The sequence below is a fragment of the Camelina sativa genome, chromosome 20, assembly GCF_000633955.1.
Source record: "Camelina sativa cultivar DH55 chromosome 20, Cs, whole genome shotgun sequence".
Lineage (NCBI taxonomy): Eukaryota > Viridiplantae > Streptophyta > Magnoliopsida > Brassicales > Brassicaceae > Camelina > Camelina sativa.
Window position 1 is genome coordinate 18,304,278 of NC_025704.1, and position 12,868 is coordinate 18,317,145.

A 12,868-nucleotide genomic window follows, 5' to 3' on the forward strand; every position below is an offset into this window, starting at 1 on the left:
ATCAAGTGGATTGACACATTTCCTCATCTCTGAGATGCTTTAGGTACCTTAAAACACTTAGCCATGCATTAGCTTATCTGTGAAACATTGAGACTCATTATTGTCATCTTGTGTAAATGTTTGCAGAGATCATGGACCAGAGGCAACCGATGGTCTAAAAGTATCTCTGAAATTAAAGTTGAACTCGAAAAATGACACTCCAATGTTGGCTTTTCTTACCCTTTCTTGTTTGTTATCATATTTATCAATTTGCTTCCTCGTGTTGGTTCGTCAATTAAAGAAATTGTAATGCAACTGTATTAAGGTTGCTATGATGGATTTATGGCAACTAGATAGAGCTAGCTTTGATATTAAACAGAATTGTTTCTTAAATAAGAATTATTATTGTTCAAGAATGGCCTTAACGCGAAATCTTTGGCCAGTGAGAGAATGTTACATAGATGAATAGCGGCGGTCCAGATGATGAGATAATCGATCTCGTAGAAAATGTGACTTCAACTGATTCATATCACTCTATGAGCCAATTTTAATACTATGGCTTAACATTTCTAACTTATGGGTTAACAAATCATCTCAAGAGTAGCACCATATAGTGTATGAACAGTACCCGGTTTAGTGGTATTTTAGAAAATTTATTTCGATACAGATAAAAATGTGACTACTTTGTTTAGTTTCTCTTTTATACTCCAACTTGGTCTAAAAGTTTCAACCTGCCACCTTGAGGTCATTGACCATAATGATGGAAGAAACAACTATTCTCATTCGCTTTTTTAGACAGATCCAAAATATATACAAATCACAGTTGCACATCTCGGGAAATGTAACATGACTAAATTAAATCTTCACCGTTAATTTTGAAATATCCAACACATCAACACATCTGTAAAATTTAAATTCGCATGGACCTGCTTATTAGTTCCTCTTTTTTATATATTTATTTATTTAAACATACCCGTGCCGTGCCATCATCTCTGCCATAAAAGCGTACCTTTCTGCAATTAGCTACACCTACACAAATTAATTCACTAGTAGAATCTACAAAACACAAACACAAACACAAACACACTTCACTTCTGCACTTCAGTTCAATGGCGTCATCTATCCGGTGGTGGTGGCCGATTCATTTCACTTCATCTGGATCTGTGCCGAGGTGGCTGAGTTGGCGTCGTCCGGAGCTGAGTTTATTGTCCGTGGTGGTCGATGACGTTGTGTGGAAAGTAGTTACGGCGTTCGAGTCAGTGGCGTTGGTCTCCATGCTCTGTTTCTTCTTCCTCTTCTGTGGCTGCACCGTCTGAGTTTTGATTTTTTTTACATTATATTTTTATTTTGTGAACGGTGTTAAAACTTTAATCACCGGAAAGTTTTGAGTCACTCACCGTGTTGTTCTAGTGAGTGAGTGACGACGCAACGCAATGGCGGAGAAATTTATGTTATTACTGTTTTTTAAACAGAGGCGCGTGATGCTCACTCGAGAGTTGTTGTGATCATTTGTGTTTAGTTTTGGTTTCTTCAAAGCTAAAGGCAATGATTGTGTTTATGTTTGGCAGTTTAGGTTCCAAAGATATTTGTTTTGTTCATCAACCATTCAATATCAAACGATCTATGATTTCTATTGTATAAAAAAAAAAATGATTTGTTTTTGACATAAACCCAAAAAGATTAAGTTGATTTAGACAAATGGGCCAAAATTGTAATGGGCTTGGCCGTTTGAATGAAAACGACGACGAATTAAGGAGCTCCATCAGATAAACTCAAAAACCCAAAGTGTCTCTCTCCGGAAGTGTTCGACGAAAAGCTCTGATAATGGCGTGGATGAGACTGATACAGAGCGCGAGAACTGTTTTAACGACAACACCACCGTCGTCGAATCTTACCCTTCCTAGATTCTATTCCAAACCCGCTCCTTATCCCGGTAATTTTTTTTTTACTTGTTGCAAAACTTGAAACTGAGATAGGTGATCTTTCGAAACTGCTTGTGACTCGTACGCTTAGACTCAAGAAGTTTGGTATACCTTGCAAACATGTAAGTGCCTGAGACTCTATTCTTCTGTGTAGGTTTCTAGCGGTTAATATGTTAAGATATTGTAGAAAATAGGTTTCCACAATGAATTTGTTTAGTGAGGGAAATAAATTCAAGGAAGTAATCTCTCTAGAAAGTTGATCTAAGTTTGAAATCGAAAAAGAGGTTTTAGATCTCTTAGAACTCAAGTTAGGGTTTTGCTAAGAACAATGAATGAACTGAATTATTGTATTCGATCTTGGATCATTACAATGGAGAAGTCTCTCCCTTATTTATACTCTTTGATTGATTACAGAATATATTAACTTTCCTTATAACTAGAGCTAGAATATAGAAAGTTGCTCTTTCTTCTTCAAGTCAGTCGTTGGGCGAATTGGAAAGTCCGTCGAAGATGGCGAACTGAGAAGATGGCTTCTCCATCTTTGTTGTTGGGCCTCCTTCTTCCGAACAGGCCTCTAATAAACATTGAATTGGGTTCTTAACCGGATTTCCAGTTAAGTAATCGAATTATCTTTCTGGTTTAGTTCGGTATGTTGGGGGTGCTAAATCCCGCACCAACATATATGTAAATCTGCTACCTTGAATTTGTTCCATTATGTAATTTAGTAGAGTAACTATAGTAATCAAGAGGAGTCAAACCGAAAAGTCGAGTTCTTGAACTTTTTGGGTATCTGTAAGTTCTGTGTTATCTGCTCCTGTTTCAGTTTAGGATGTTACTTGAGAGTTTCATTGTTTCCTGTTCTCACTTAAGACATCTTTCCTTTCATGAAAAATGCTAATAGGTTTGATGNGCCTCTAATAAACATTGAATTGGGTTCTTAACCGGATTTCCAGTTAAGTAATCGAATTATCTTTCTGGTTTAGTTCGGTATGTTGGGGGTGCTAAATCCCGCACCAACATATATGTAAATCTGCTACCTTGAATTTGTTCCATTATGTAATTTAGTAGAGTAACTATAGTAATCAAGAGGAGTCAAACCGAAAAGTCGAGTTCTTGAACTTTTTGGGTATCTGTAAGTTCTGTGTTATCTGCTCCTGTTTCAGTTTAGGATGTTACTTGAGAGTTTCATTGTTTCCTGTTCTCACTTAAGACATCTTTCCTTTCATGAAAAATGCTAATAGGTTTGATGAACCAAATCATATGTTTTGATTTTTTGGCTCGATTTTTTCACTTCTCTAACTTACTCGATCATTATGGATTCTGATTTTGCAGAGGAAACTCATACTCAAATACAGCTACAAATACAGGCTAGGGCTATGGAAACCTATAGCTGACGCTATAAAGGTGTGATTGATTCCTGTGCTCGTCGAATTCCCGTGGCTATCTCATGCTTGTTTTTTGCTATTGAAATGAGTTGTCCTGAGAGTGATCGTAGGCATAGCAGTGTTGTCAATTACTTGAATCTTTTCTGCATGTATCTTCTTGGGGGTATCCATAAGGCATACCTTGTCTCCATATATCAAGACTGCCTACAAAGTTGCCTTTTGCCCTGTCAAACATATTCTTATTCTGATTCTAGTTCATGAACATGAAACCGTTTTTAAGGCTAGATGGATCATGCGTATTTGTGGAACGAGTAATGCTACTAGCTCAGAAATAAGAATTAAGGAAGGTGAAACAAAGGACTTTAGAAAGATTGTCAAAGATCGTTGAATTACAATGTATCTGTTATAAGTCGATCGGCTAATTACAGAGAATTGTATTCTCAAATTGACTAACAATACTGAAAGCTAGAATTGGACTGACTCCAGATTCATGCCCTCTGTTACTTCCTGTCTTCTATGCGCTGCTCCCTCGGTATTTATAGTTGATGGGACACTTCATCTTTCTACCTCGGGATCGATGTGGTATTGTCTTCAAACAAAGGCGGCAGTCATTTCTTTGCGGGCCGTCACTAACTGGACTGTCCGTCTCAATTGGGCCTTCTAGAAGTTTCGTCGGCCCAATAAGGGAGATTCGGTCAGTCAAGATTTCTGGAGGTTATGCTGACTATTTCGATAATGGGCCTGAGGGAAAGCTNGTATTCTCAAATTGACTAATAACACTGAAAGCTAGAATCGCACGAGCTCCAGACTCATGCCTTCTGTTCCTTTTTCCCTTCTACACATCACTCCTTCGGTATTTATAGTTGATGAGACGCTTCATCTTTCTGCCTTGGAATCGATGTGGTACTGTCTTCAAGTAAAGGCGGTGATCGTTTTTTTGCGGGCCGTCACTAACGAGGCTGTCTGTCTCAATTGGGCCTTCTAGAAGCTCTGTCGGCCCAATAAGGGAGACTCGGTCAGTCAACATTCCTGGAAGTTATGCTGACTATTTCGATAATGGGTCTGAGGGGAGGCCTGTTAAGGCTGGGTGGAACCCATATCCAACAATTTTCTCCCCCTTAGTTCATTGTGGTCGGCCTTGAGCCAATGAGCTTGCTTGGGAATTATTAGGTCTGGCCCGTTATCTAATTGTCAGGCTAAGATTTTGCGTTCTTTCAGGGAGAGGATAATCGAAACGTCGCGTCCTAGGGTTATGTCGTTTCGCGCCCAATCACCGTTTCGAGGGTTTCCTCCCTTGCCTCTTATAAAAGGAGATTCTTTAGGGTGTCTTACCCACTTCTTCTCTAGCCGCAAAAGTCGAGGTAACCCTTTCTTTTCCTTCCTTAGAACAGTTTTTCTTTCTTTAGTTTTTCTTTAGGCTTTATCGCATTAGTTATACTTGTACCCGATTGGGTTTGTTGTTGTAATCGCCGATTTCGATCTCGATGTCGAACTCCTGCGAAGAATATTTGAACGAACGCTCGCCTGCTAGTTCCTCCGGGGCTCGCCCATCGGAGCAGGCTGCTGATATGTCTGATTCTGAGATGTCGGCGGATTCGTCTAGGCTTCTCAGGCGATCTGGGAGGAGACAACCACGGAATCGTTCTCTGGAGCTTAGGGTTGACCCGGAATCCTCTACGTCTTCCGACGTTCCTGTCAAGCCGGAGGTGGTTGAGTCTTCTCCTGGCCGAATGGGCTCCCCTGATTCGTCCCACTCCCGTGATGAAGCCGGATCTGCCAATTCGTCTAACAATGTTTCATTTGGCGATGAGATCAAATTTGGTGAAGGGATTGACTATCCGGACGCACCCTTTGATTCGGGCAAGTCGCCCTATGACGCCGATTCTCTTTTTGCTATGATTGACTTTTGTAACTCTCCCCGGCGCGTTTTTGTTGTATGTCCTACACCTGAGGAACATGTATTTAAGTGTCCTAAAGGGTACATTAGCCTATACGAGCTATTTTTTAGGAAGGGAGGCCTTCGTTTCCTGATTCCAGCTTTCCTGATGGATTATTGCTGGCGCCGTCAGATTGCGATTACTCAGATTACCGTCCATACAATCCGCAATATGGTCGGTCTTAAACACCTTGCTGATCAGTGTGGGGTCAATCTGACAGCTTATTTTGTCGAGGACATGATGCGTTTTACCAGGCAGAAGGGGTTTGACGGCATTTGGTATGCTAGTGCGACACCCGGGTATAAGCTGGTGGACCACCCGCCGTCAAAAACCCATCCTGGCTGAATAGATACTTCTATGCTAAGGTTGACGACGCCTTGGTAAAGGATACATCTATAGGCTTTAAGACTGAGTGGAATTTGTTCCCTGGTAGTTTCTTGGGTGATCCTTACTTTCTTCTCTTGCTTTGGTTGTTGACTGTTGATTACTTTGTTTTTGTTGATTTTCAGAGTTAGTTGACAAGTCAGCCGATCCACCGATTCCTGATTTCCTTGAGGTCTGAGATCTATTAAGAAGGCAGACGGTTCTCGACTGGAGGACTATTCCGCAGCTGGATCAAGTTAGAGGCAGGAAACCGTCAAAAGGTACTACCTTGTCGTGCTTATCAGTTTTCGACCGACCTATTTTGCCGTATTTCTTTTGTTAAGGACCTTGGTTTGTATTGGCAGGAGGCGCGAGCTGAACAAGGATGGTAAAAATGGGCGTTCCCAAGTAGTCTGGCAAGCCTGTCTCAAAGAAGAAGGATGTCGCAGAAGAGAAGGAGCTGCAACTAGCTTTGAAGAGGAGTCTGGTTGACCACTCGTCTATCCAGAGTTCTCGTGCTGGGGTGCTTCGGGTAGTCGAGCTTCAGATGGTAATAAGTCCTCCTGCGACAAGGGGAAAACCAGTGACGCTGTTCGGCGAGATAAGGATATTATCCCCATCGATCTCACAGTCGAAATGGATCGCCCTTCTTCGAGGAATCCGCCTGACTCAACGGGGGATTCTGGCAAGCATAAGGAGGTTCCGTCCGGTTATGATGGGGCAGTTGAGTTTAAAAAGCCTAGGACCTCCTCGCTGGACCCGAAGGATAAGGGTGTCCAATCTTCCTATTCTCTCCGTTTTCGTTATGCGAAGGACACCCCCTTTCTTTCTGACAAAAGGGAATGTGGTGCTCTCATTCGTGAGGTCTCCAAAGTGTCGGGTGAACGCTCCGAGGGAGATTTGAAGGAGGATGACGCTTTTGACGAATAAGCTCGGCATCAACTCCAGGTTCGTCCTCTTCTCCTTCTTCTTCTTCTTCTTCTTTTTTTTTTTTATTTTGTTTTTTAACTTTACTTGGTTTTGTTTCAGTCAGCGAGCTCGGCGTAATTGATGGTTTGCCGCTATGAGCGCAGATTGAAGGCTGCCGAACGTGAAATTGCTCTCCCCGAAGATGGATTGAAGGAATGTCAAAATCAGATTGGTAAGTATCGGTTCGAGTCGATTAAGGCTTGGCGGGAGTTTGATCGTCTGAAGGAGGAGAATCGCCAATTGCAAGGGTCATACGAGCGTTCTTGTGCTGATGTTACTCGTTTGGAAGCCTCTGCCCAGCGAGCTGCTGAAGACTTTGACCATCGGCTTAAGTTGGCAGTTGAGAAAAGGGCCGAGGAGGTTCGCCGGTGAAGTAAGGGAGGGTTATCGCGAGTGGTCAAACCAAATTCGTCAGCATATCTGGGAAGCGAGATGGTTTTTTAACGCTATGATGATGAAGGCTCAGGCGAATGGTATTGCAAAGCAGGTCGACGATCTTGTGAAAGATGGTTTTGCGATTCCTGCTGAGACGATCCACTTTGTTGTTGACGGTTTGGCTTTTTGGGATAGCGTGGTGGATGGTATTGAGATTTCTCCGCTTGTTAATGACGGGTATGTGGTGACTCGGACTGCTGAGCATGTTGCGGCCAATCCTCGGCGTATTTCGAGTTACGATGAGGTCGTCAATTTTGACGAGTATGGCTCGAATATGCCGTCCGCTGCTACCGAGATTGCGGAACCCAAACTGCCTCATAGAAACGATGCTGAACAGGCTCCGGATGTTGAACCGCAAGTGATGTCAAAGGGGACGCCCGAACGGGATATTGTGACCGGCCTTGCTTTGGCGGATGCTGCTGTGGCTTTGATTTCTGAAGGAATAGAAGGACATGTCATTCAGATCCCAGGGCTCGTTAGTGGTGTAGCCGTGGTGGATCCGCTAGCTCCTGTTCCTGTCACTGCTCCTGAAGGTGTGAGTGAAGTTGTGCCTGAATAAGCCCTGCGTGGCTTCTTGAATAGTGTCGTTTGTGGCTTGCATCACTTTAGGACTTATCTATGTGTTGTGTTTTGTTTGCTTCTCTTTTGGGCGGATCCGAATTGTTAAGAAGATTTTGAGGGTGGTTTGTTTGTACCCCCTCCCTTTTGGTTATGGATGATGTTGATGATTTTTAAGTTTGCAAAGTTTAAATTCGCCGTTCTTCCTCTTTTTTTTTTTTTACGAACTGGGGGCGAGTCTAAGCAAAGTTATAATTTTGCCATAGCTTCCCATTTTTTTTTTGACGAGCTGGGTGCGAGTCTAGGCAAAGTTAGAATTTTACACAGCCCCCCCCCCTTTTTTGACGAGCTGGGTGCGAGTCTAGGCAAAGTTAGAATTTTACACAGCCCCCCCCCCTTTTTTGACGAGCTGGGTGCGAGTCTAGGCAAAGTTAGAATTTTACACAGCCCCCCCCCCTTTTTTGACGAGCTGGGTGCGAGTCTAGGCAAAGTTAGAATTTTACACAGCCCCCCCCCCTTTTTTGACGAGCTGGGTGCGAGTCTAGGCAAAGTTAGAATTTGCCATAGCCCCCCCCTCCCCCTCTTTTGACGAGCTGGGTGTGAGTCTAGGCAAAGTTAGAATTTGCCATAGCCTCCCTCTTTTTTGACGAGCTGGGTGCGAGTTTAGGAAAAGTTAGAATTTGCCATAGCCTCCCCTTTTTTTAACGAGCTGGGTGCGAGTCTAGGCAAAGTTAGAATTTGCCATAGCCTTCCCCTTTTTTTTGACGAGCTGGGTGCGAGTCTAGGCAAAGTTAGAATTTGCCATAGCCTCCCCCTTTTTTTTGACGAGCTGGGTGCGAGTCTAGGCAAAGTTAGAATTTGCCATAGCCTCCCCCCTTTTTTTTGACGAGCTGGGGCTTTAGGACGGTAAGGATTTGCGACTCTTGGACCCTTCGGTTTTGTCATAGTAAATGCCTGATTTGAATGATGAGTTACTTTTGCAAGGCGTTTCTCATCATTATCGCGTGTGGACGTTGCGTGTAGCGCGATTTTTATTGCAAGGTTTCTATTGGCTGAGGAGGGAGGCGCATTAAATGTGGGCAAGCGGGCGGGCCTTTGGTTAACGCGATGTCTCTTCCTTCTCCTTTGTCCTTGCTATATAAAGGGAGGCATGGGTGGGCGAGTAAACAACACAACTTTCTTCTTCTTCTCCTCCTTTTTTTTTGCTAACTTGCTCCTCATTTCCTTTTGTCTTTACTTGCTTGATCATGACCGACTCTGATGATTCCAGGGAGTGGGTTCCAGTGAACCCTCATGATCGGGTCGTCTTTGGTCGTCCTCGAACCGATCGCTCGCTGTCACCAGTTCGTGTCGATCCGGCTCAACCTAGTGATGGATCAGGTCACTTCGTCGAAGCTCGTCCCCATGACTTGTTATTCCCGTGGAGGAGGCCACCGGTTGCAGCCGCATCACCTCCTTTTCGGCCGCTGCCGCAAGATTTTGTGTGAGGCGCTTGGCTGGTTCATGATGGTTAGTTTGTCATTTGCCTTTTTTTCTTTGAATATCGCCGTTCTCGAGTTCTTGACTGTTTGGTTTGCTTCTTTCTCCTCCCCCTCATTCTTTTTTTGGTATATTAAAATTCAACATCGTGCCTAGCGTCGTCGGCATGAGTTCCTGGTCGAGCAGATGATGGATCTCGAGATGGGAATGAGGAAATTGGAGGCTGGGACGGAAGATTGGGAACGGTTCGGGTTTGGGAAGTTCCGTGCAATGCCTTTCTGGCTTCGTGATCGAGTTCGTGCCCTTAGTCGTGGGGGTCATGGAGGTCGTTGGGGATGCCCGACATGTCTTTTATCTTATATCTTTTTTATGAACTGATTTTTGCGCCCGTGTGTAGGGTTACTAACTCTTTTTGGGGCCCTTATCTTACTGTTGGGCATAATGTGTGTTTTTTGTTGAACATTTATCCCGATCAATGGGTTTTGTTTTAAGATATTATATGCTATATTTTGATTGTTGTGTGTTTTTTTTTGTTTGGTTGTTTTCGACAGTGAGATGTCTCTCATCTTATTATGTCGAGTCAAAAGACTTTGTTCGGAACCATGTGCTTTTTGCTTGTGGTTTGCTTTTGCAGGGGGTTGCTGTTAAATTTTGGGAGCGGGAAGCGTTGAGTTTGCGTATTGAAGCCCGGCTTATACCTTGCCTTGGATCGAAGAGATTGCACGCAGGCGGCGGCTTATTTTGCTCGTTGACCTCGGCCTGTTTGCGGGCATTGTTTGGAGCCCGGCTTTTACCTCCACTTCGTGTGGAGTGTGGCTTTTTGTTTGTTTTTTTTTAGTCGAATAACTGGCCAAATTCCTGACCTTATTTACTTATATGTTTTGTTTTATTCTTTTTGTATGACGCTTGTCAATTTTTGTAAGGCGGTATGCTTAAATAAAAGAAATGCCGAAGTTATTCGCAAAGAAAATTTTATAAGTAGTGGCTGCACCTTTTCAGGTTGCCTACGTACCTCCTTTTTTTTTTAGAGGATCAAGCCGATCGTAGTTCAGGTTAAATAGATATTAGATACTCTTAGACAGAAATGAATATCCTTTTTTTTTTAGATGAAATAACGCTTAAGGTTGCCAGCGTTCCAAGATCGCGGGATTGCTTCACCGGACATGGTGATTAGCTCGTAGATTCCTGGGCGGATGATTTTGGACACTTGGTAGGGACCTTCCCACTTTGCGCCGAGCTTCCCAGCATTGACGGGCGTATTGACTGCGCCGAGCTTCCCAGCATTGACACTTGGTACAAGATCTCCCTCTCTGAAAGATCGCAGGTTGACCTTTTTGTTATAGTGACGGGCTGCCGCTTGTTGGTAATTCTGAATTCGGAGCAAGGCATGATCCCGCAACTCTTTGATCTCGTCTAGGCTGTCGTAAAGCATTTCGTCATTTAGCTCTAGGTTTTTGACTAGCATGGTTTGGCGTAAACTACCGACGCTGACTTCGGCCGGTGCCATTGCTTCCAAACCGTAAGCTAGTGAAAATGGTGTTTGTCCTGACGCCCTTCACGGGGTTGTTCGGTGAGACCATAGCACGCCATCTACCTCGTCGGCCTAGAGTCCTTTCTTTTCTTCGAGTCGCTTTTTTAGGCCATTTATGATTGTCTTGTTGGTTGCTTCTGCCTGGCCGTTACCTTGGGGGTACCTCGGAGTTGACTTGCTAAGGCGGATGCGCCAGCTTGCGCAGAAGTCATCGAATTTCCTGGATATGAATTGCGATCCATTATCAGTTACGATCTCGTATGGTAATCCGTGTTGGCATATTATATTTGCCTGGATTTTCTTATAGGACTCTGCCTCGACCCACTTGGTGATGTAGTCCGTCAGTATAAGGAGCAATTTTTTGCCGCGTGAAGCAGGCAGTGGTCCGACAATATCCATCGTCCATCTCATGAACGGGTACGGCGCTGTTGTGGTGGAGAGTAATTCCGCCGGGGCGTGATATCGGATGCGTGCCTCTGACATTTTTCGCATTTCACGGCAAATTGCTCGCAATCGCTGACCATAGTTGGCAAGTATATTCCATTCTTTCTGATTTTTAGCGCTAGAACATGTCCTCCTGAATGGTTTCCAACGGTTCCTTCGTGTGTTTCCTGCATTACCCGGTGGGCCTCCTCTGCCGAGATGCAATACAATAATATGCCGGCCGTACTCCATCGGTAGAGGCGCCCTTCAATTATGGCGTATTGTGCCGCTTTCTTCTTTAGACGCCGGGCCTGCCATTTGTCTGCGGGGACTGTTCCTTCATTGATGTATTGAAGTATCTCTTGTCGCCAATCGGTCGGCTCGGCATCGTTGCTAGGTCGCATTTCTTCAACTAGGTTGGCAGGCTCCGTCGGGTCGGCGGATATTACATTGATGTGAGCCCCAACGTCGATACTACTTGTCGAAATGCTTTCAACCGGGATCACTCGACGCAAGTCCGTGTCTGAGGTTGACGCTAAAACAGCAAGAGCGTCCGCAGGAGCGTTAGTACTTTGAGGTATCTTGTCAATCACGAAATGATCAAACCCTTGTGCGAGCTCCTTAACTATCTTCAAGTAGGCGTCCATGCAATCGCATTTGGTGCCATACTCACCATTGTATTGGTTGGCGACGAGCCGGGAATCACAGTAGGCGTGAAGTCGTTTCACGCTGATCCCTGCAGCAAGTCGCATCCCGGCAAGTAATGCTTCATATTCTGACTCATTGTTTGTTGCGGTGAAGTTGAGGTGGAACGATTGCTCAACGACCTCTCCGGTAGGTGATGTCAGGCGAATCTTGATCCCTGAACCATGCTGCGACGATGCTCCGTCGACGTATAAGTACCAATTTTCTTCAGTCGGAGTGGGAGAGGTGAAATGTTGCGGCAGCTCGACGATGAAATCTACCAATACCTGAGACTTCATGCACGTTCGGCTAAGGCCCATTTTTCCATGCGGCCGGATTGTCCCGGGCTGTGAAGAATTTGCCGTAAAGGTTAGTTTGTCAGGATCGCGATCGTATGCGACTGAAAATAGGGCCTAAGTTTGCAAGCCAAGATGACCACGGCGTAGGCTATTTTTTCCAAGTTCAGATATCGTAGCTCGGCCCCGTCTAGAGTCTTGCTGTCATAGAAAATAGGCTTTTGCTCGCCTCGGTCATCTCTGACTAGTACCCCGCTAAGTGCCGATCCAGAAACAGCGATATATAGGTAGAGCTTTTCTCCCTCCTCGGGCTTCGAAAGTATGGGTGGGGTGGTCAAATAAGTCTTTACTCGACGGACGCCTGTTCGCACTCGGCGGTCCATTCGTATTCCTTGTTTGTTGATCACAGCAACTGGTAGAATGGCAAGCTCTTGTCAGTTGATCGTGAAATGAATCGGTTTAGGGCTGCTATTCTGCCGGTCAGACGCTGGACTTCACGCTTGTTCTATGGCGAGGGCATGTCGAGTATAGCCTTGATTTGCTTTGGGTTTGTCTTAATTCCTCTCTTAGTGACGATGTACCCTAAAAATTCGCCGGACGTCACGCCGAATGAACATTTTGCCGGGTTAAGCTTCATGTTGTACTTGTTTAGAGTTTGGAAACATTTTCGCAGGTGTTCGACATGATCGCTTGCGCTGGCAGATTTTACTAGCATATCATCTATGTATACCTCCATGGTTATCCCCAGCTGGTCGGCGAACATCTTATTGACAAGGCGCTGATAGGTGGCCCCGGCATTCTTCAATCCGAACGGCATGACTTTATAGCAAAACGTGCCCTGATTGGTGATAAAGGCAGTTTTCTCGCAGTCGTCGATATGCATCAAGATTTGATTGTATCCTGAGAA

The 12,868-nt window shown here is 44.5% G+C and overlaps 2 protein-coding genes, 1 long non-coding RNA gene and 1 pseudogene across 3 annotated transcripts; all 4 read left to right on the forward strand.

Annotated features, from left to right (window-relative positions):
• On the forward strand, window positions 1-395 carry LOC104771154. The gene is made up of 2 exons (XR_764734.1): window positions 1-43; window positions 127-395. It is a non-coding gene; the product is annotated as an uncharacterized LOC104771154 (long non-coding RNA).
• On the forward strand, window positions 833-1,612 carry LOC109131305. Its single transcript, XM_019242104.1, has one exon. The coding sequence runs from the start codon at window positions 1,089-1,091 to the stop codon at window positions 1,293-1,295; it is 207 nt and encodes a 68-aa protein (XP_019097649.1). The 5' UTR covers window positions 833-1,088; the 3' UTR covers window positions 1,296-1,612.
• Window positions 1,772-3,582, forward strand: LOC104771155 (annotated as a pseudogene).
• LOC109131324 lies at window positions 5,600-7,726 on the forward strand. Its single transcript, XM_019242152.1, has 2 exons — window positions 5,600-6,534; window positions 6,616-7,726. Exon 2 carries the CDS (start codon window positions 6,827-6,829, stop codon window positions 7,547-7,549), a length of 723 nt encoding a protein of 240 aa, XP_019097697.1. The 5' UTR covers window positions 5,600-6,534; window positions 6,616-6,826; the 3' UTR covers window positions 7,550-7,726.